Here is a 24,793-nt window from a genome sequence, read left to right on the forward strand (position 1 = left end):
GTTTGCATGGCCATTATGAATATCTGTATTAAAAATGTAAGTTTAAGGCGTTTAATTGTTTTCTCAAATGAAAATTAAAAAAAAATAATGTATTATACTTTCTGAAAGAGATTTATGTCATATGTCATAGAGAAATGGGCAGGCAGGTTTTGCCAAAGTGAGGGGGCTTGGCTTCTTTAGTAGGAACAGGTGAGAGCCTTTCACTAGAGAGAAAAAAAGCAAATTTAATTCAGATGGCTGGCTACTCACGATGGTGCCTGACAGAAAATTGCACAAAGAACAAAAACACATTTTGTAATGTACCAACTTTCTGAACCTTTTCTTTAGAGTCAATGTTACAACATTAAGTATTCTCTTTAGTGAGGAGGTGAATATATGAGCTAAGTTCCTGCCAAATTTGATTAACTGGCTTAGGCCACCTGTGGCAATGGCTTTATCACATGCTAGAGTGGTAACATTTCCAAAACCTTTTAAGAACAGAAGTTACTTGAGACAAGGGTATCTATTACTAGGGTATGCTTTGAAATAATGTTCTCACAACCAGCTGACAGGGACACCAGTCAAACTAAGGGCTCAAAAATCTGATCTGAGGAGAAAAACAAAAGTTAAAATTAGGAGGAAGAACTCAAGTTGGAGCAATTAGCTAGAGATTAATTACATGGATGCTTGAACACCCAATAAATAGATGATTGAATGAATAGATTTAGAAAAACCCTAAAAAAACATGACTCACCTAGTACTACCACACAAAATTCATTTCCTCTGATTTTCGATGCACAAATTGCCACGACATAATCTGGTAGTCTTTGATAGTGTCTCATTTCACTGAGAGTCCTCAACGTCTCTGAAATGCCCTCTGCCAAAGAGTTCTGGGTCACAATCACATGAACCAAGTCTTGAGATACGCTGGCAATTAGTCTAGCCAGCCAGGGGAGCTGTCCTGGAGACACAGGTGCACACTGAGCACCCATCTGCAGGGCTCTCTCTCTCAGAGTAAATTCTTGCATAGCTTTCAGCATGATTTGCTCAAATTCTTCCCTGAGAGGTATCTGATCAGGACCTAAATTGAAGAGAATTACAGCTTGAATTTTAAAAATATCACGGCTAGAAAGGAGAGAAACACACACATATGTCCGTGTGCGGTCCTTCCACCATACTCCAACTGGGCAAATGGGCTCTTTTTCCTGTTGGGGCCGCAAGTATGGACCCCAACTAACCATTTTCCATTGTGAAATTACCTTCTCTCTGCCTCAGTATTAAAAAAAAAATGCAGGCTTCTGTTTTCCTTTATGCTATTCATGATATTTTTAAAAGAGGATATACTGAGAGAGAGTATCAATTCCTTAGGGGGTTGTCCCTGAAGGTGGTATATTCGTTGACCTGTTAAACGTGGTGTTACAGACATGGTTAATGACTCAGGAGGGAAGAAGCTAAACTTTAGGTTTCACTCATTTCTCAATTTATTTATAGCTACTTTGAAAAACAGTTTAATGTATTGCATCTGTACCTATTCTAAGGCATACTGTCCTTAGGAAAATTAAGTTTAAGTGTTTTTTATTTTAGCTTATATTTAAGCAGCCACACACTTCCCCTAGATAGAGAATGTCACTGTCATCTAGCTGTTCCCCCAGCATTCTGGATTGTTAAGAATGGTGTTTGGCCCTTTCCTCCAGCTGTGGTTATGATAGGCTAAATTTGTGTGGGTGACTGGCAGTCCCTGGAATGAGGGGTGTTTTATTTCTCTGCTTCTCTTTAAAACTCAACCAGTCTGTAGGACAAAGCAAGCAAGTCAATGTTTGGCATCCAAGTGACTCAGATGAATTCCTATGCTCACTACCTCTCTTCAGTGATTTCTTTTGCTGTGCAGACCTGAGATTTGAAAGTCAGGCTCCAGTAGACAGATACAGATCCCTCAGTGTCTGTGACCCGAGATCAAGCAATAACCTCAGAATCCAGGATTAAAATCCCCTTGGGAAAGAATACAGGTTTAAGGGACTGCACTTCTGTATGAGAAGAGGCACCTTGAATGAGTCAGAAATCTCTCCTTCCACTAATAGGGATTTAAGTTGCCTCCCAGGCCACCACCCATGTTCTCTGGGAAAGTAAGAAAATGAAGGTTTAGTAATATTTTTAGGATATGGAAAATTAAATCCTCACAGAGTTTTTTTAATGCTGTCCATGGAAAGAGGGCAAGAACACTGCAATGCATACATTATGTTAATGTCTCTTATGCCCTCCCCAGTTGCTTGCTATAGGGAGGTGGATGCCTTCTTATCACCTGGGAACCACCAAAGCCTCTATCTTCATTTTGCTTTATCAAATTAGCATCATGATTAGTGGTCATTAGGTACATAGTAGGTGGTGAGCTCAAAGCGTATAGATTTGTATCAACTATACAAATGCACAGTACAAATGAGATGAAGGGAAGGTGGCTGTCTATTTAAAGCTTTCTTCCATCAGAATAAATGACAGCCCAAAAGCAAGTGGCTCTGTCTGCCATTCCCTACTGCCTCTCACAGACAGACCACCTGAAGGCTCAGAGGCCTGGTTCGTAGGTGTGTCCATAAGATCCACTCCAAACCATGATTGAGTAACATGTTCTATGAAGCAGTATAATTAATTTCAAATATAAAAGCATTCTGGGAAAATAAAATTATCAAACATGTTCATAGCATTCTCTACTGCCTCAAAATTCACTTTTACAGAGTTTCGAAGAAACTACTGTTAGGAATTGAGAAGTGGAGGAAAATGTACCAAAGTTTAAATGAGGTAAAAGAGCAAAATGCCTTGCTTCCAATCACCTCCCATCATTTCCTCATCCTCAGCCTTTATGGCCAAATTGCAGGAGCCTTTTCTCCACTTCCCACAAGCTTGATAATAGTAATTTTTTCCCATCAACTGCTGGTCTCCAGCAACTCAGCCTAAGCATCAGTTCTGATAGCTTTTTTTTTTTTTTTTGATGGCTTTTCAGATAGAGCTACCTTAAGAAAAGACAAGGTTCCAACAGACTCAGAGCCTTCCAATAATCACTGGATTTGCTGATTTCATTATCTACTTCAAAAGGTTTTCAGACTGTGAAGTAACAGATGGATTTTTTTTTGAAGCGACTCTAGCGGAAAGACCTGTTCATTTTGAAGACTCTTGCTTTTCTCTTCTCTGTTACATCCACGTAGCTGAGCCATCAAAGTATTAGACCTGTTCTTCTAAAAGTTTGGATTTAAAAAAAAAAGTTTATCTATAATCCACAGTATATATGAAAATGTTCTTGCTGCCTTCTTCAAAACCTTGAAGGCAAAACAAACAAACAAAAACTCAAGGGAGTTTTTGAGAAGAAGAAGGGAGTTGTTGAGAATAGGTATCCTAACATGCAAAATTTAGATTAAAAAAAAAAAAGAAATAGCCAGTCATGTTGCACATTGAGAGATATATTAATTGGCTGCCAGTAAAACTCCAGAAAGAACTGATCTTGCAAGGCAGACAAGAGGTCTGATTGAATGGAGATTTTTCTTTTCTTTTTTTTTTTTTTTTAAAGAAGAGCTTTTATAGTAATTTGAGGGAAGCCATTTTGTCTTGACCATTTAGTTCATTTAATTAACTTGGACTTTGATATTTTAAATTGTTATTAAGATTGAAAAAAATGCTGTGCTGACTGGCTTGGCCTGTCAATAGAATTATTCTATGCAGGCTTGTTTTACTAATTCTGGATGCATTTGGAGGTCGCTCTTAGATCTTAGAGCATAGCTAAAAGTCAGTGTATGTAGCAATTAAAATTATGACATCAAATGAGCTGCAGACAGAGGTGGTTTTTATAATTTTATTACCCACTAATCAACATGATTAGCAAGTCCTATGTTTACCATCAAAGTGATATCTGAAGACTTCCACGTTTCAAAAGCCCTGTCAAAGCAGGCCTTCACTGTCAGGGTACCAACACTTACAGCCACAGGTGCTAGCTGATGCTCCAAAGACTGAATCCGGTCAGATGAAGGTTTTGTTTTGTTTTTAGCATTGGTTAGCCCAGTATTTTTATTATTTAACACTTATATATTTTCAAACATTAAAATAATTCCTAAGAATGCAGATGGAAAATTTCTTCTATGTAATATTACATCTTGAACATTTTCTTTCCTAAGTAAATCAGTGGCTTGAAGTCCTGAGTGTATAATTAGGCTGCATATTAGATGACCTGCTGCAGTTTGCAAAATAAAGGACATTGCAATGTAAATGCTGCTGAGGCAGGACAGTATTGTCAGGACACCTGCACACACCCACTGTGGGCCTCTGGAGGATATACCAAAGAGAGGAAGTGAAGGGTTCATGACCTATGTATCTCCTTTACCCTACAACCTACAGAGCCTTCCAGAGAGGTCCACAGTTACTGCCTCAATGAAGGAAAACACGATGGGACTACATCAAAGGGGTGTAGCTGCAGAAGAAAAAAAAAATGGATGTAGGGACAGTGGATAAACAAGATAAAAAGGCTAAGTGGAAAACTGTAAAATAATTGTCTAAGACAATGGCTACATTTTCAGTCCAGATGATAGGTGCATTTTTGGAAAGGTGGCTTGGACAGACTCCCCAAGGGAGGAGGGTAACCATGGCCATAGCCCTTTGAGGTTCTGCCTATATTTACTCTGGAGACCTTAGGACCATCATGAGACTGGACACTAGGTGGAGCAATTTATCTCTTCTAGGACACAAGTAAAGCCAGAGGGTTGGGAGGTTAGGCAAGAGAGAAGTGGGGAAAAAAACAGGCAAGTGGCAGAAAGGAGAAGAAAAGAAACGGGAGAAGAAAGGGAACAGTCATAGAGAGTGGGGCTGAAGGAAAAGAATGTTAGAAATGAAAGGGAAAGTAAGAGATGGACAAATAGACGAATAGGAGAAAGTGGGGAAAGAAAGGGAAAAAAACCATGTTGCGAAAAGAATAAAAATCGTCACCATCAAATAATTATTAAAAATTGCTTACCCAGTCGCACAAGATACTGTATCGTCAGAAGAATCATGTTTTCCACACTCAGGAGCTGGCTGCCAGTCAACCCTAAATGTTCCAAATCTTTGTTTTCCAACTGTGGAATCTTGTAGCAATTCACCAGCAGAGGACTCACAACAATGTCACCAACATTTCCATAGAAATAGGGTAAAGTGCCATAGCCTGCCCCAATAGAAGCAGGTCAATAAAATTCAACATTTCTTTTTGAGGTCCAACCAGGTATACTTGCTCAACTAGGATTAAAGATGCTTAACAAAGTTTCCTGCCCTCTTAGGTGACTACCAAACAAATCACTCAAATATCCTAGGGAATTCACTCAGATGCTTCTCACTTATATTAAATCAGATGAACAGGAAGCAAAAGACTCAGATTATATTATCTCTGTTTCCCACAGAAAGGACATGTTAATATTATATCTGCCACAGAGAATTGATGAGAATTTGCAAAACATCTCTGTAACCTTTTGTAAAACTGCAATGATAAAATATTTCCCAATAAAATTCTTGATCAAGTTTCTTTCCCCATAAGACAACAGAACACAAACTACAATAACATGTTTCATTTTCTGAGGTTTTCTTAAACATTTTAAAAAGCTAAACTCATTGATCACCAGCAATATTCTTCTAGTCACTGGTACTTGCAGGTTCCTACTCTTTGTGCTATCTTAGTTATTTTTATGTTCCCTTCTTAAATGTCCATAAACAGCCTCAAATTATCTTAGAAGTAGATAGGACAAAAATATGTTGAAATGTACCCTATTTTGGTGGTGTGGTAAACAGCGTAGTCCCTCTGTGAGACCTTCTAAAAGGCAGACACCAAATGGTCCCATGTTCCAAATATCTTTCCAAGGCTTAGCTGCATTATGCATGCCACTCAGGTGTTCAATAAGAACTTCCTGACCATATGGAATTTAAACAACTGGGGTTCTCCCAGTGCCTATAGGCCCAAGAGCAGTGGATAGGGCAGCCTGATAAAGGACAGGGCTTGAAGCAAAACCATCCATGTCAGTAGGCTCCAGTCAACCAAAAGAAGCAGATAACACCTCACATAGACATACCCTAAAGATCCAGTGGAGCTTATACACCCTATCTGTTCAGTTCCAAAGGTAAAGCAGGTAGTCTCCTTCTGATCTAGGATAGCACCCAAATGAGGTGACTCTTGATGTGAGTCTGAAAAGCACTAAGTTAGTCCTGGAATCTAGAGACCTCTAAATGTCTGCACCTCTACTTATAGACATCTTGGAAACACTCAGACTCTGTAAACATACTAATTCACAGATGCTTCTTCATGGTTCAGATATGCAACTCTGGGACTTCTTTGTTCTCCTGAGTGGGGCCTGTTAGCTGGTTCAGCTTGTTTTTTCATTTCTCTGTGGTTTGGCTCCCTTTTCCCCACCTTGTCCACTCTTGCCAACCCTTCAGGAACTAACTGAAACATCACCTCTGAGAAGACTTTTCAGACTCCCTCCATGCAAAGTTAAGCTCTCTCTCCTCTGAGTTCTTGTAGTTCTTGGTTGTGAACCTGTACTAGCTCAAGTATCACAATGTTGTACTTATTTAAATGATAGACTCCCTACTAAACAGTATTCCCTGCAGGCAAATAGACTGCCTTATTTCCAACTTCTAGTCACATGTTTAATATAGCATGAGAGAGCTGGCCAATAAAAGCTGAAAGAATTAATAAATGGATAAATGACTACATGCATGAACAAATATGGATAAATATATGAAGAATGAAATGAAGAAACAGTACTAGATGCCAGCAGACACAGGCAATTTGGAATTCTTTCCCCTTACCTATCAGAATTACTGGTCTAACTCCTGAGTTAGTCAGCAGGTTTTCAGGAACAATTACAGTTTCCCCTGCAGGAATGGGTCGAGGTTGTAAAATTCCAGTTAATGGGGTCTGTGGAACTGGGGCAGATAAAAGGGACTCTGGAAAAAAAGTTGTTTGACAAGAAGGATTAGACATGAAAGCTAAGTGAAATACAACTGAAATCAACAGTCTTAATACTTTTAATATAGAAGTTTTAGAAGTCTAATCGTACATTGTTCTTTAATTAAAGTAATTCATGGTTTATTATATAAAATTAGAAGTGACAAAAACAAAAGGAAAAAAAATCAACCATAAATCACATCATCTGGAGATAACTACTATTTAGCATTTTCATAGTTTTTCCTAGTTGTTTTTCCACATGCAATCTTTTGGATTCTGTTTCACAGTTAACTCCCCCACCTCCACTCCAATTATCGTGGCTTATCTGTTCATTATAGAGAATTGGAAAATTCCAAAAACAGTGAAGAAGGTCAAACTCATCACTAATCAGTACTATCTAGAGTCAAACACAGTAAGTAACATATGGGCATAATTCTTTGTATGTATAGAATCTCTATGTAGTCTTTAAACAAATTTTTGAAGAATCCCATCCATCTCTTAGAATTGGCATGTTTACATTTGTCTGTGCTTAATACAGCAAGGTAGACTAGTGTTTGAACATTTAACAGTAGGTACCCAATGGCTATGGCTTGGTTATTATAAAGGAGAACAAGTTGGGTTTTTTTTTTGGGGGGGGGGTAGTTTCTAGACCAGAAATAATAGGTGCAGGTCACATAAGGAACCAGAGCTCAGGAGAACGTATCTAATAGCACAACCGGCAAAACAAGTCCATTTGTGACCTGTGCTGGTGGGTTACTAGCATCATGCCGCATGTAAAGAATGGCTTATTGATACTGTGGGCCAAAACAAAGCCAGATGCTAACTTAAGATCCATTGTGATGACACATGTACTTTTAGGGAAGACAGATGTGATGGGGACAAAATATCAGCTACTATTAATTTCCTTACATAATACAGGACATAATGATTAAGGAAATTTATCTCCAATGGTTCAGGGAGAGAATAGAAGACACCTCTGCTAATTAAAAAAACAAACAAACAAACAAACAAACTTAAAACCCATCTTACCACTTCTTGAAAGAGGGCGAACTGTAGGAACAGGTACAACTAAACCAGGTTGGGGGACAGGTGACCCAGGATACCATCCCCGGTGTCGTTTCTTTGGTGGCCCAGAAATAAACATGGTAGCTGAAGGCAAAAAGAAAGATGAGCCTTGTCCTTACTAGTGGAAGAAAAAAGAGAATTCAGAGTAACATGGGGCCTTTAATTTGATTATACTCAGAAAGTCTAAGCCACTCTTCTAGAGGTAAAGATAAAATTAGAAAAAGTCACCCTAACAATACCACCTCACATTTGTATGCTGTTTTACAATTTACAGTTTTACCCAGATTATTTCATTTAATTCTGCCAACAACCCTGTGAAGTTGTAGGATAAGTATATTTTTATACCAATTTTGTAGGTGGTTAAAGGAAGGCTCAGATTTGCCCAGAGTCACACTATAGAGAAGAACCTTGAACTCTGTATCTTGGTCAGCAAAGCTCATGGTTTTTCAAGACATTTCCTTTTACATCTATTTCAACACTATTTTCTAGTGAGGCTCATCCTTGTAAATCACCAAGATATTTAATCATCATTGTTCACACCAATCATAAACCTTCAAAACTTTGGATGAGAAGCTAAGGAAAAACTGGGAGTGTACTGTCAGATAATTCATCACTCCAAACTCCATAGCACTTCTTCCATAATTTAGGTACATTCTTTCAAAACTCTAAGATGGGTATTGTACCTTGGTCTCCTGATGCATAGCTAGGTCTTGGTGATAATGAGTAATTTCCTGGGCGGGCTGGAGTAGAGCTGGAGGCACTGCTCTTCCCTCCATGGCTACTGTTTCCATTAGCAGCATCTGTACCACATGAGAGGAAGACTCAGAACAGAGGCTGAGCAGAACACTGCATTCTGTGACACTGAATTTTTCCACATGCAATCTTGATAAACCGCACACTGCAGGATTCAAAGACATCTCACAGACAGGACAGTACAGTTGTGTAAAACTGACTACAACCATAAGACTGGTACCTTCTTCAAAACGAAATGTCACCTAAAAATAATTTTCTGGGATCCTAAGAGATCTTTTACAATCATTTTCAGTGAAGCCTTTGGAGATGGTGGGTGGAAGAAAGAGAAAGTTGTTTTGTTTTGTTTTTATATCTTGGGAATTTTCAAACATATACAAAAGTGGAGAAAATAGTATAACAAATTACATACCTATCACCCAGCTTCAACAGTTATCAACACATAGCCAATCTTGCTTTATCTATACTCCCTCTCCCTTCCCCCTCATCCAACATACACACATACTTGCTCTAGATTATTTTGAAGCAAACTTATTTATATCATTTCATCCATAAATGTTTCTAATGAGTTTCTAAAAGAAAAGAACTCTTAAGAACATAACTGTAATAAGGGCACCTGGGTAGTTCAGTTGGTTAAGCGTCCAACTTGGGCTCAGGTCATAATCTCACAGTTCTCAAGTTCAAGCCCCATCTTGGGCTCTGTGCTGACAACTCAGAGCCTGGAGCCTGCTTCAGATTCTGTGTCTCCCTCTCTCTCTGCCTCTCCCCCACTCGTACTCTGTCTGTCCCTCTCTCACAAATAAATAAACATTAAAAAAATTTAAGAACATGACTGTAATGTCATTATTATACTTAAAATTATCCATGATTAATAATTTCTTAATATCAAATATCCCATTAATATTCAAATTTCCCCCCAGTTATCTCAGAAATAGGTTTTTTTTTTTTACAGTGGACTTCCTCAAAAAGGAAGGTTCAAAAAGGATCTACACATTGTTTAGTTTTTATGTCCCTTAAACCTCTTTTTTTAAGTTCACAATTATTTATTCATATAATAAAAATACAGTGTTCACATTTCATGGATTGTCTCACAAATTTTAAGAATAATTTGAAAAAAAAAAGAATAATTTGTTTGAATCAGGGTAAGGTCATACACTGCAAGTAGACTTAAGATTATGTAATTTTTGCTGAGTTTCCCAGACTCTTTAGGGTGTCAGTTATATCCTTCCCCCTCCACCTCTCCTTAAACCTCCTTTAATCTATAGGATTCCCCTTCTTCTTTTTCTTTCTTCCAGTTAATTTGCTGAAAATCTGGCAGAATTTCTCATTTTCTGAATTTTGCTGATTGACTATCTATGGCATCATTTAATGTCCCCTCTTTCCTATACACTAATTGTTAGATACAGAGGTTGGCTCAGATTCAGGATTGAATTTTGGGGCAAGCATATCTCATAAATAGTGTCATATTCTTCCATCAGCAGGCACATAATAACTGGCTTTCTCTCTTCTTGTCATGTTAAGAAAGAGCAGGGGGTTCAAGAACTGTTATCTTAATCCTCAAATTATAAAGCTGTCCATCAAGGGGTGCCTGGGTGGCTCAGTTGGTTAAACATCTGACTTTGGCTTAGCTCACAGCTCGTGGGTTCAAGTACCGGATCGGGCTCTGTGCTGACAGCTCAGAGCCTGGAGCCTGCTTCAGGTCCTGAGTCTCCTTCTCTCTCTGCCCCTCCCCTGCCCGTGCTCTGTCTCTCTCTGTCTCTCAAAAATGAATAAATATTAAAAAAAATTTTTTAAGTTGTCCATCAGTCCATCTGATGGTTTTAGCAACTATGCTGGTTACTGCCAAGATCTATAATTTCACTAATTTTTAAAATATTGTAACAACTTGGATTCAGTTTGTTCAAGTCTATAATCTAACCAGAAGGTAGATTCTACAAGAACTGTTGGAACAGAATAAGAAACTTGTAAAGTTTCCAAGAATGATAAGCTCTCTTCTCATTCTTCCTCTGCCTCTCTGACCATTTATTTTCCTTAAACACTGGAATTTTCGAAAATATTATCCTTGTTAACAGCTTGCCTTCTCCTACCTTTCCCCTTAGCAGATACTATTTACCCTGGTGATTTTTTTTTTTAGGTAGGCTCCAATATGGGGCTTGAACTCAGAACCTTGAGATCAAGACCCGAGTTGAGAACAAGAGTCAGACGCTTAACTGAATGAGCCACACAGGCAACCCCCCACTGGTGATTTTAACCTCATGTACAATAAATTAGATGACTGTTGAGCAGCTCCACTTGGATTATTCCACTTGGGTATTTCAAACTTAACATGTCCGAAGTTGAACTCACAATCTCCTCCTGGAGAACCTGCTCCTTCTTCTGTATTTTCTGTCTTAAGTAATTGCATCACCATTAGCAGAAAGATGGATGCAGACCCGAGACCGCTTCTTACACTTCATGCTTACATTAATCAGACAAATTCTGCTGATTTTACTTCCTGAGTAGTTCTTCAATATGTCTCTTCCTCTACAACCTATTATTATCCAGGTCAAGGACCTCATTCACCTAGACTACTGAAATGACCTCCAACTAGTTTTCCTATCTTTTTTTTTTTTTTTTCTGCCCAAGTGACCTAACTCAAGTTCAAATCAGACCAGATCAACTCCTGTGTTCCATAAGTTATAGAGTAAAATCCATTCTTCTTAGCTTGGCCTCTTGTGACCCTTTCCTTGCCCACTACTTGCTCCCCTCCTGCCACTCCCTGAGTTTTACGTTTTATGGTTCTAACAAGTCCAAACCAGTGGAAGTTCCTGCACACATCATGCTGCTTCTTTTCTTTCCTTTTCCTTTCAAGCTTTGATCTTGGATTTTCCCTGAATTTGAAGTATCTTTCCCCTACTCCTTTGTGCAGTGAATATCTCCTCATAGTTCAAGACCAAGCTCCTCCAAGAACTCATTCTTCATTACTCCCTAAAATGTTGGGCTAAAACTCTCCCTCCTTTGTGCTCCCCCAGCATATTGCCGTATTTACTGTAGTACACTGAAAATAACTTCCTATAGGTCTATCCCCCCAACTAGGTTATTAGTTCATTAGAGGTCAGGGATTGAGCATTATTTATATTTGTATCCTCAGTTCCTCAAAATAGCAGGTACCCAAGAAATGTTTGCTGAACAAAACCAACCTGCTCTGTCTTCCCATGTGCCAAATGTCATTCCTTGACTCTTCTGGTTGGAGCACAGAGAACACAAAGCTTTGTATAATAATACAATATTAGAGACAGCCCCACTTCTGTCTTCAGCTGGAAGGAAAAGAGCTTCTGTTTTCTTGTAGCAAATTGTCAACTGGATTTCACGTAAGTCTTTTATAGACTATGTATTTACCAAAGAAATATAAATGAGGAAAACATCACCTGCAGCAAAAGTCTTCCCTACAACCTGCAAAGATAAAGCCAGTGGCTTCACAACATTCTTATTCCGGGTCAGGTCCTGAGCTCCACTTAAATTGATTGCAGAATTAGCTGGACTGAGAATCGGTGAATCTTGAAAATGAAACAGGTTGTTCAAATTAGAAACTATTTTACATGCAGGAAGAAAGTTAATTCATCAAGAAAGAAATGAGAGAAAGCAAATTGTAAAATACCAGTTTTATCCTTGACCTATTTTAAGAAAGTCATTTTCTCTGCATTCAGGTTTCACTTTCTTTGTATGTATTTAACAAACACTATAAGTTACTATGTGCTGGGTACTAGTATATGTACTTTAAATATATCAATTCACTGAATTCCTATAAAAACTCAATGAGATAGGTAGTATTACTTTAAGGAGTAGTAGTCATTTAACTTGGTCAAAGTCATATGACGTGGCATCAAGGATATTATTATGTGCCATATTAAAACTATCTCAGGGGTGCCTGGGTGGCTCAGTCGGCTTATGTCTGACTCTTGACTTCAGTTCAGGTCATGATCTCACAGTTCGTGAGAAGGAGCCCCAAGGCAGGCTCAGTGCTGATAGTGTAGAACCTGGTTGGGATTCTCTCTCTCTCTCTCTCTCTCTCTCTCTCTCTCTCTCTCTCTCTCTCTCTCCTTCTCTCTCTCCCTAAATAAATAAATAAATAAATAAATAAATAAACATTTAAAAAAATCTTCACAGTTCCCCTTAAAGTTGTATTTTAATTAAATATATTTAATTCTATTCAGATGAGTTTGTTATTTAAAAAAGTTGTTCTGCAAACTAAGTCATTGCAACGTAGGAAGAAGTACTTTTGCTGAAGGAGTTTGCTTTAACTTTTGGAATAAACTTGAATTAATTTACCTATATAATGCTAGGTACATCCAAAAGGTGGTTCCCATTTGGATTCAGAAAATAATGCAGCTCAGAAAAAACACATGCCATTTCAGAAACAGGCCATGGGGGATATAAAGACTAAAGCCAAATAGAGTTTTCCAAAATAAGTATAGACCCCCAATGAGTGACTCTACTCTACCAGAAAGCTTAATCAATTAGTACCAGCAAGGGTCAAAGGGATTGTGAAAATTTGAAAAGAAAAAAATGTTCTAAAGAGCAGGATATTGATGGTACTACATTAGGAATTATCTAAAAGATAGTATTTATATACAATGTGATTACTGATACATCTAATCAGTGTTCCTCGTAAGAACTCAAAAAATTGAGTTTTGAATGGCTCAAAAAACTCAAAAACTAAAAAAAGTAAAAAAAAATTGAGTTTTCTACTGGCTTAACAGAGTTAATGTGCCTCTCTGGGGGCCAGACTTACCACCCAGGAGCAATTTTAAGGTCTATAGGAAGAGGCCAGCAACTGCATATACATTACAACACTGCAGAAAACTGAAGACAGTTTTTTATGTCTTATAGGATAGGAATCCTAGGGGAGTTTGATGTGCTATTATATAGGTTAGTCATTATGTTTTGGGCCACAATTGTATTGTTTGGAACAAGGCTAGTAACTTACTATAGTGGTTTATACCTATAATGTTAACATATTTCTAATAGTCCAGGTAAACAAATAGGTGAAAAGTAGTTGATCAATTATGAAGGGTTGTGATTTACCTTATTTTTTCAATTCACTGAATGCAAATTAGCACAGACCAATATTTTTAAAATAATGAAAAGGAAAAAAATTAATGTACAAAAATCAGTCTTCATATATATAAACAACAATAAATAGATAAATGCCTAGGAATAAGCTTAATAAGAAATGTACAAAACTATATGGAGAAAACTTTACGAAACTTCTTAATATAATGTCCGGGATTTGTTTCATCTATTTACTTATTTATTTATTTATTATCAAACCTGCTTTATTGCATGTTTTAGCACAATTGTTCTAAGCAAAAACCACCGTTTTATGTTAACCATATTGCATTCATTTGCACACCTAAAGTGTCATTTCTCCAGTTATTTTACCAGAGCCACATTTACAATTATCTGTAAGGTCAAATCTATTTTTGTAATACATTTTATTTCTTATTTTATATAGATATAGATATAGATATAGATAGATATATATAATTTATTGTCAAATTGGTTTCCATACAACACCCAGTGCTCATCCCAACAGGTGCCCTCCTCAATGCCCATCACCCACTTTCCTCTCTCCCCCACCCCTCATCAACCCTCAGTTTGTTTTCAGTATTCAAGAGTCTCTTATAGTTTGCCTCCTTCCCTCTCTGTAACTTTTTTTTCCCCCTTCCCCTCCCCACTGGTCCTCTATTAATTTTCTCAGGATCCACATAAGAGTGGATCTATCCTTTTCCACCTGATTTATTTCACTTAGCATAATACTCTCCAGTTCCATTTACATTGCTACAAATGCCCAGATTTCATTCTTTTTCATCGCCAAGTAGTATTCCATTGTATATATAAACCATATCTTTTTTATCTGTTAGTCAGTTTATGGACATTTAGTCTCTTTCCATAATTTGGCTATTGTTGAAAGTGTTGCTATAAACATGGGGGTATAAGTGCCCTTATGCATCAGCACTCCTGTATCCCTTGGGTAAATTCCTAGCAGTGCTATTGCTAGGTCATAGGGTAGGTCTATTTTTAATTTTTTGAGGAACCTCCACACTGTTTTCCAGAGTGGCTACACCACTTTGCATTCCCACCAACAGTGCAACAAGGTTCCCGTTTCTCCACATCCTTGTCAGCATCTATAGTCTCCTGATTTGTTCATTTTAGCCACTCTGACCAGTGTGAGGTGGTATCTCAGTGTGGTTTTGATTTGTATTTCCATGATAAGGAGTGACATTGAGTATCTTTTCATGTGCCTGTTGGCCATCTGGATGTCTTCTTTAGAGAAGCGTCTATTCATGTCTTCTGCCCATTTCTTCATGGGATTATTTGTTTCTCGGGTGTGGAGTTTGGTGAGTTCTTTGTAGATTTTGGATACTAGCCCTTTATCCAATATGTCATTTGCAAATATCTCTTCCCATTCCGTCGGTTGCCTTTTAGTTTTGTTGATTGTTTCCCTTGCAGTGCAGAAGCTTTTTATCTTGATGAGGTCCCAGTAGTTCATTTTTGCTTTTAATTCCCTTGCCTTTGGAGATGTGTCAAGTAAGAAATTGCTGCTGCTGAGGTCAGAGAGGTTTTTCCTGCTTCTCCTCTAGGGTTTTGATGGTTTCTTGTCTTACATTCAGGTCCTTCATCCATTTTGAGTTTGTTTTTGTGAATGGTGTAAGAAAGTGGTCTAGTTTCATTCTTCTGCATGTTGTTGTCCAGTTCTCCCAGCACCATTTGTTAAAGAGACTGTCTTTTTTCCATTGGATATTCTTTCCTGCTTTATCAAAGATTAGTTGGCCCTACATTTGTGGGTCTAATTCTGGAGTCTCTATTCTATTCCATTGGTCTATGTGTCTGTTTTTGTGCCAATACCATACTGTCTTGATGATTACAACTTTGTAGTAGAGGCTAAAGTCTGGGATTGTGATGCCTCCCGCTTTGGTTTTCTTCTTCAATATTACTTTGGCTATTCGGGGTCTTTTGTGGTTCCATACAAATTTTAGGATTGCTTGTTCTAGCTTCAAGAAGAATGCTGGTGCAATTTTGACTGGGATTGCATTAAATGTGTAGATTACTTTGGGTAGTATTGACATTTTAACAATATTTATTCTTCCAATCCATGAGCACGGAATGTTTTTCCATTTCTTTGTATCTTCTTCAATTTCCTTCATAAGCTTTCTATAGTCAGGATTTGTTTTAAAATACTGATGGAAGAGGGGCACCTGGGTGGCTCAGTCAGGTAAGCGTCCAACTTCAGCTCAGGTCATGATCTCATGGTTCATGGGTTTAAGCCTCACATCAGGCTCTGTGCTGACAGCTTGGAGCCTGGAGCTTGCTTCAGATTCTGTCTGCCTTCAGATTCTGCCTCTCTCTCTGCCCTTCCCCCACTTGCCCTCTGTCTCTCTCTCTCAAAAATAAATAAACATTAAAAAAAATTTTAAAGTAAAATATTGAAGGAAGGAAGGGGAAAGGAAATAAGACTAAATAATATTGGCCATGTGCTCATAATTTTGCAGTCAAATGCTCTGCCACTCATGTGCTCATAACTTTAAAGCTTGGTCTATGGTTTTGGTTCACAATATTAGTCTATTTTTTTTAAGTTTTTATTTAAATTCCAGTTACAGACAGTGTAATATTAGTTTCAGGTGTACAATATAGTGATTCAACACTTCCATACAGCCCCCAGTACTCATCAAAACATATGCACTCATTAATTCCCATCACCTATTTAACCCATTCCCCCACCCACCCACTTCTGGCAACCATTAGTTTGTTCTCTAGAGTTTAGAGTCTGTTTCTTGGTTTGCCTCTCTCTCTCTCTCTCTTTTTTTTTCCCTTTACTTGTTTGCTTTGTTTCTTAAATTCCACATGAGTGAAATCATATGGTATTTGTCTTTCTTTGACTTACTTCATTAGGCATAATACTGGCCAGCTCCATCAATGGTATTGCAAATGGCAAAATTTCATTTTTTTAATCACTGAGTAATATTCTATGAGATATATATATCACATCATATCTTTTTTATCCATTCATCAGTTGATGGACACGTGGGCTGTTTCCATAATTTGGCTTTGGAGATGATGCTGCTGTAAACACTGGGGTGCATGTATCTCTTTGTATTAGTATTTTTGTATTCTTTGGGTAAATACCTAGTAGCGTAATTACTGGATTTTAGGGTTGTTCAATTTCTAACTTTTTGAGGAACCTCCATACTGTTTTCCACAGTGGCTGCACCAGTTTGCATTCCCACCAACAGTGTGTGTGGGGTTCCCCTTTTTCACATCCTCACCAACACCTGTTGTTTCTTGTGTTGTTGATTTTACCCATTCTGACAGGTGTGAGGTGATATCTCATTGTAGTTTTGATTTGCATTTCCCTCATAATACGTGATGATGAGCATCTTTTCATGTGTCTGTTGGCCACCTGTATATCTTCTTTGGAAAAATGTCTATTCATGTCTTCTGCCCATTTTTCAACTGGATTATTCATTTTTTAGATGTTTAATTTTATAAATTCTTTATATATTTTGGATACTGACCCTTTATCAGATATGTCCTTTGCAAATATCTTCTCCTATTCCACAGGCTGCCTTTTAGTTTTGTTGATTGCTAGTCTATTTTTATATGTATTTTAACTTTTCGTATTAAAGATTTCTAAAAATTAAAAAATATTTACTTCTGAATATCATGAAAATAGACTTGAACAAATGTCAAGATGTACCAAGTTTCTGAGCAGGAACATTCAATGTCAAAAAGATTAAGTCATGGGGCAGCTGGGTGGCTCGGTTGGTTAAGCATCTGACTCCTGATTTTGGCTCAGGTCATGCTCTCGTGGTCTATGAGATCAAGCCTTGCACTGGGCCCCGTGCTGACAGCATGGAGCTGCTTGGGATTCTCTCTCTCCCTCTCTCTCTGCCCCTCTCCCACTCATGCATGCTCTCTCTTTCTCTTTCAAAATAAATAAACTTTAAAAAAGATGAAATCAAGCTAGGTTAATTTATGAATTTAATGTGATCCTAGAAAAATACCAACGGGTTTAGATATTATTAGAATAACTACTAGAATTCTTAGAATGTTTATAAAGTAGGTAAATTGATGTAATGTTGATAAGGAAAAAAAGAAACACACAAGGATAGCTGGAAACATTCTGAAAAATAAGAGAAATGAGGGGAGCCTAATATGATGACATAATAAGGCTTATAAAACCTCAGTCAATAAATACTGTAGTCTTGGTGCATTAGTAGACAAATAGAATAATATAACAAAAAAGGCAGTAAGAAATAGATGCAAATACACAAGAGAATTTATATAAAAGTAGCTCAAAGCCACAATGAAGATGAACCCATTCAATAAACTGTATTGAGGCCATTGGATATACAAGAAAAAAGTTAAGATGGACCCACATCTTAAGACTAAGCACCAAACAAAGTCAAATGGACAATAGATATAAATTCAAAAACTGAAGATATAGAAATAATAAGACACAACGTGGAAGAGTTATCACCTTAAAATGGAAAAGGGCAAACTATTGTTCAAAACACAGAACCCATTAGAAGAAGGTTTATATAGGGGCGCCTGGGTGGCTCAGTCGGTTAAGGAGCCGACTTCAGCTCAGGTCACGATCTCGCGGTCTGTGAGTTTGAGCCCCGCGTCGGGCTCTGTGCTGACCGCTCAGAGCCTGGAGCCTGTTTCAGATTCTGTGTTTCCCTCTCTCTCTGACCCTCCCCCATTCATGCTCTGTCTCTCTCTGTCTCAAAAATAAATAAACGTTAAAAAAAATTTTTTTAAAGAAAAAAAAAGAAAAAAAAGAAAAAGGTTTATATATATAATTCAGCTACATAAAAATTAAAAAAAAAAATGTATGACAAAACATACTATACCCATGCAAACAATAGCTAGAGAGGACTGGAGTAGCCATACTAGTATCAGAAAAAAATAGACTTTAAGACAAGAATTGTTATTAGAGAAAAAGAAGGATATTTTATATTGATAAAAGGATTAATTAACTAGGAAGACATAAAAATTAAAAACATACATGCACCTAAAAAGAGCCCCAAATTCGTGAAGCAAAGACTGACAGAATTGAAGGGAGAAATAAGCAATTCAATAGTAATCGATTGAAACTATAATATGCCACTTTCAATAATGAATAGAAAAAGTAGGGAGATGATCAACAAGGAAACAGAATACTTGAACAACACTATAAATCAACTAGACCTAACTGAAAGCAATAAAACATTCTCCCACCAAAAGCAGAATACATATTCTTCTCAAGTGCACAGGGAAAATTCTCGAGTATAGACAATATGTTAGATGATAAAATAAGCCTCAATAAATTTAAAGGAAATTACATCCTACAAACTACATTCTTTGACCTCAATAGCCTCAAATGAGCAATCGATTACAGAAGGAAATTTGAAAATTCACAAATATGTGGCAATTAAACAAGGCACTCCTAAATAACCAATGAGTCAAAGAAGAAATCACAAGGGAAACTAGATATCACTTTAAGATAAATTAAAATGAGAGGTGCCTGGGTGGCTCAGTTGGTTAAGTGTCCGACTTCAGCTCAGATTATGATCTCACGGTTCATGAGTTTGAGCCCCGCATGAGGCTCTGAACTGACAGCATGGAGCCTGCTTGGAATTCTCTCTCTCTTCTTCTCTCTCTACCCCTCGCCAACTCTCTCTCTCTCTCTCTCTCTCAAGATAAATAAATGAACTTAAAAAAAAAAAAAGATTGGCATGCTGGTGTGGTTCAGTCAGTTAAGCGTCTGACTTTGGCCCAGGTCATGATCTCGTGGTTCATGAGATGGAGCCCAGCATCAGGCTCTACACTGGCAGAGCAGAGCCTGCTTGGGATTCTCTCTCTGCCCTCCCCCACTTGTGTGCGTTCTCTCTCTCTCTCAAAATAAATAAATAAAAATTTTTTAAAAAGATAAATGAAAATGAAAAACAACATATGGAAACTTATGAGATGCCATTAAAGAAGTGCTCACAGGGAAATTTATCGCTGTGAGTGCCTATATCAAAACAGAAGAAAGCTCTCAAATAACTAACCTCTACCTTAAAAAACTAGAAAAGGAAGAGCAAACTAAACTCAAAGTAAGCAGAAGAAAGGAAATAATAAAGACTACAGCAGAAATGAGTGAAGTAGGGAACAGAGAAACAAGAGCAAAAATTAACAAAACCAAGTTTGTTTTTTGAGTAGACAAAATTGACAAACTTTTAGCTAGATTGCCCAAGAAAAAGAAAAGATGCAAATTACTAAAATAAAAAATGAACAAGAGGGTATCACTGGCAACTTTCTATGCCATTATTACAGACTGAATTGTGTTCCCTCCCCCCAAAAACTCATATTTTGAAACCTTAATGCCTAGTACCTTTGAATGTGACAGTATTAGGGCACTTGAGTGGCTCAGCTGGTTGAGCATCTGACTCTTGATTTTGAATCATGTCATGATCCCAGGGTCATGGGATTGAGTCTTGTGTCAGGATTCATTCTCTCTCCCTCTACCCCTCTCCCTCTGCCTCTCTTCCTCTCTTTCTCTCTCAAATAAAAAATAGAGACTATATATATAAAGAATGTGACAGAATTTGGAGATAGCATCTTTAAAGAGGTAATTAAGATTAAAGAAGGTCATGAGAGTGGGGTGTTCATCTGACTGGTGTTCTTATAAGAAGAGGAAGAGACACCAGGTGTACACACACACAGAGGAAGGGCCATATGAAAATGTAGGAAGAAGGCAGCTATCTGCAAGCCAAGGAAAACCCAACCCTACTGTACCTTGATCTTGGACTTGCAGCCTCTAGAACTTTGAGAAAATAAATTTCTGTTGTTTAAGCCACTCAGTCTGTGATATTTTGTTATGGCAGCCCTGGCATACAGACATTTAATTATATAACTCAAATGAAGTGGATAAAAAAAAATACTAAGGAATACACTACAAAACTACTAGGGTTAATAAATGAGTTCACCAAAATTGCAGGATAGAAGATCAAGATACATTCATCAACTGTATTCCATGCACTTGTAATAAATGATACAAAAGTAAAATTAAGAAAAAGCTTCTTCCATTTAAATAGCATCAGAAAAATTAAATACTTAGGAATAAATTTAATACAAGAACTATAAAACTTATACTAAGAAAACTATAAAACATTATCAATAATTTTTTTAAAGATTTTAAAAGAATTGAAAGACATCTCATGCTCATGGGTCAGAAGACTTATTATTGTTAAGATGGCAATATTCCCCAAATTGTTCTAAAATTCCAGTGCAAGCCATATCAAAATTCCAGCTAATTTCTTTGCAGAAATTGACAAGCTAATCATAAAATCCATTTGGAAGTGGAAAGGACCCAGAATAGCGAAACAGTCTTGGAAAAGAAAGACAAAACTGGAGGATTCACACTTCATCATTTCAGAACTTCATATAAAGCTACAATTAACACACAGGGTGGCATTGACAAAAGGGTAGACATACAGATCAATGGAATAGCACTTAGAGTCCAGAAATAAGTCATTGCATATTATGGGTAATTAAATTTTTCTTAGGTTTATTTATTTTTAAGAGAGAGAGTGCACAAGGGGAGGAGGGGCAGAGAGAGAGAGGGAGACACAGAATCTAAAGCAGGTTCCAGGCTCTGAGCTGTCAGTGCACAGACTGATGCGGGTTTCAAATCCATGAACTTCAAACCCACGAACTGTGAGATCATGACCTGGGCTGAAGTCAGACACTTAACTGACTGAGCCACACAGGTACCCCAGGCAATTAAATTTTGGCAAGGGTGCCACAAAAATTCAATAGGTAGAAAAAACAGTCTTTTCACAAATGATTATGGGACAACTGGAAATCCCCATGCGAAAGAATAAACTTGGACCTTTTCTTCACACCATATACAGAAGTTAACCAAAAAATTAACCAAAAAACAACTAGATGTAAGAGCTAAAACTGTAACTCTCAGGGGCAGCTGGCTGGCTCAGTCAGTAGACTGTGCAACTTTTGATCTTAGGGTCGTGAGTTCAAGCTCCACATTGGGTGTAGAGATTACTTAAATAAAAACTTAAAAAATAATAAAACTATAACACTCTCAGAAGGAAAATAAGAGTAAATGTTCATGGCCTTGGATTAGGCAATGGTTTCTTACATATGACACCAAAAGCACAAGCAACGAAAGAAAAAAATAAATGAACTGAACTTCACGAAAAAAAAAATTGTGCTTCAAAGGACAACATCAAGAGAGTGAAAAGACTACCCATCAAGTGGGAGAAATATTTGCAACTCATATAGTTGATAAAGGACTTGTATCGAGTATGTATAGAAAACCCTTACAACTCAAATTAGAAAGATACATAACTCAACTAAAAAATGGGCAAATGATTTGTATAGACATTTCTCCAAAGAAGATGTACAAATGACCAACAAGTGCATGAAACAAATAACTCATGATTAGCCAATGGAGAAATACAAATCAATGAGGGGTGCCTGGGTGGCTGAATCAGTTCAGCATCCAACTCTTGATTTCAGCCTCAGATCATGATCTCACAGTTGATGAGATTGAGCCCCACGTTAGGCTCTCAGCTGACAATGTGGAGCCTGCTTTGGATTTTCTCTTTCCCTCTCTTTCTAGCCCTCCCCCACTCATGCTCTCTCTCTCAAAATAAATAAATATTAAAAAAAAATAAAAATGCTTTATAAAAAAAAGCCACAATGAGATATTACTTCATGCCCACTAGGATGCCTAAACTAAAAAAAAGACAGACAGTAAAGACTATTGGTGAGGATATGGAGAAATTGGAACCCTCACACATTGTTAGTAGGAATGTAAAATGGTACAGACATTTTGAAAACAGTTCCTCAAATGGATATATACAGTTACCATATGACCCAGAAATTCCACTCATAGGTAGGAAATGAGAAACAAGGCAAAATATATGTCTACACAAAAATCTGTGCACAAATGTTCATAGCAGCATCATTAATAATAGCCTCAAAGCAGAAACAATCCAAATGTCCATCAACTGATAAATGGATAAATAAAATACGGTATATCCATAAAATGGGATTTTTTTCAGCAGCAAAAAGGAATGAAGTACTGATACATACTGAACTATGGATGAACCTTGAAAACAATATGCCAAATTAAAGAAGCCAATCACAAAGGGCCATATGTTGTATGATTCCATTTATATGAAATGCCCAGAATAGACAAATTCATAAAAATAGTGGATTTGTAGTTCCCAGGGGCTGGGAGCAGAGGACTGAAATAGAGAATGACTGATAATGGGCACAGGGTTTCTCTCGGATGAAAATGTTCTGAAATTTATTGTGGTGATGGCTGTAAAATTCTGCAAATATACTAAAAACCATTAATTGTATACTTTTAATGGGTAAGTTGTAAGATATATGAATTATATCTCAATAAAGCTATTATTTTAAAAACAGTATAAGCAAAATTATAAACCAGGGATAATATTTATAACTTACAATTACACTATGCTCCTATCAACAGAAGTCAATAAGAGAATAGATTACTGTTGGAGATACATTGTTGCCCCATACCACATCCCTTTGGCCCACCTTTGATTTCAGCAGGTGCTATGGTGGACAGTTCTATGTGAGCTCCAATTCCTGGGGCAGCATCTTACCTCAAGCTTATATCTAGCTTCTTTGAGTTTTTATCTCAAGGGCTTCTCAAGGCCATCAAGCTCTGAGCCCTATGTTGTGGTCCAGAATTGTGAAGAACTATGACACCTCTGGGGCAGCCCTCAACTAATGAAGGACTAAGAATAAATGTCCTAGCCTTCCATTCTTTGGAAGGATAATTCTGGGAGGCATTCTGCATGCTTCTTAGAAAACCTGGTAGATTCCAACCCTCCTGGTTTATAGCAACAACACAGAAAATACACTCTTAGGTTGGCTTACTCCTGCTTGCAGGCATCACTTCCCAAATAAACCACGGGCACCCAAATCTTTTCTTTGGGTTATTATTCCAGCAGAACCCAAACTATGACACAAATCAAGGTAAAGGAACTTTCAGTGCATAGAAAGAAGATGTAAATAGCTTTTTAAAAAATGTAAAGATGCTCGATGTCAACAAGGAAAATGCAAATTAAAACCACACTCAGATATTATTTTTCACCCATCAGATTGACAACATCCAAAAGTTCAATAATAAACTTTGTCAGTGAGCTGCTATGGAAATACAAACTGACACACATGTACTGGTAGAATCTCCATGGAAAGTAATTTACAGCATTTATAGGAATTACAAATGAGTACATGTTTGACCCAGTAATTCCTGGGTATTTATGTGCATGTGAGAAATAATACATGTTGAGGTTATTCATTGTTGCACTGTTTGAAAACAATATAAATGACCATCAATAGGGGACAGGTGAAATAAATTATGGCACACAGTATAACAGCTTGCAACAATAAAAAATACCAAGGAAGCTCTTTATTGATTTGGAAAGATTTCTAAGAAACAGCAATATGAAAAAGTGAAGTGCAGAGCAGTATGCACAAAATGCTGCCTTCAGAGTAAGAAATGTGTAAAAATAAGAATCTCTGCGCTTGCTTGAATAGATATAAAGAAAATCTAGAAAGACACATGGTTACCTGTTTGGTGGAGGCATGCAGAAATGAGGGGGGATGGAAGAGAAACTTCACTGTGTACATATGGATATAGCAAATATCTATACATGTACATTTTTGAAAAACGTAAATGTTTCAAAACAGTGTAATAATTGAATTTCTAAAATAAAGACAGAAAATAGCTACATGGAGACTGACAACTGGCATCAGAAGTATGGCTTAAATTGTACAAAGTGAGAATTTACTGCAGTATTAGATTACACACAGTGATTTAAAGGATAATCCAATTTCAATGAAACTGTTTTTGCCAAGCCACCAATGATTTAATTCCCAATCCAGAACACATGTTTCAGTCCCTATCATACTGAATCCCACTACTGTATTTATTTATGTATTTATTTATTTAACAATTACTTATTGAGCACTTACTATGTGTTA

General features: G+C 37.3%; 1 protein-coding gene across 9 annotated transcripts in view; it reads right to left on the reverse strand.

Annotated features, from left to right (window-relative positions):
- The window catches only part of GREB1L (GREB1 like retinoic acid receptor coactivator), a 280,943-nt gene that overhangs the window by 79,963 nt on the left and 176,187 nt on the right, over positions 1–24,793 (reverse strand). For 6 of the 9 annotated variants that reach the window (XM_058692546.1, XM_058692542.1, XM_058692543.1 and 3 more), the window contains 6 exons: positions 12,148–12,276; positions 8,674–8,790; positions 7,955–8,074; positions 6,787–6,924; positions 4,967–5,152; positions 734–1,060 (listed from right to left, as the gene is read on the reverse strand). In XM_058692546.1, the coding sequence (XP_058548529.1) occupies positions 734–1,060; positions 4,967–5,152; positions 6,787–6,924; positions 7,955–8,074; positions 8,674–8,790; positions 12,148–12,276 (1,017 nt within the window). Of the gene's footprint in view, positions 1–733; positions 1,061–4,966; positions 5,153–6,786; positions 6,925–7,954; positions 8,075–8,673; positions 8,791–11,919; positions 12,122–12,147; positions 12,277–24,793 lie in introns of those variants that run through there. The other 3 variants (XM_058692548.1, XM_058692547.1, XM_058692551.1) reach the window with 2 other exon arrangements.

The sequence above is a fragment of the Neofelis nebulosa genome, chromosome 11 (assembly GCF_028018385.1).
Source record: "Neofelis nebulosa isolate mNeoNeb1 chromosome 11, mNeoNeb1.pri, whole genome shotgun sequence".
Classification (NCBI taxonomy): Eukaryota; Metazoa; Chordata; class Mammalia; order Carnivora; family Felidae; genus Neofelis; species Neofelis nebulosa.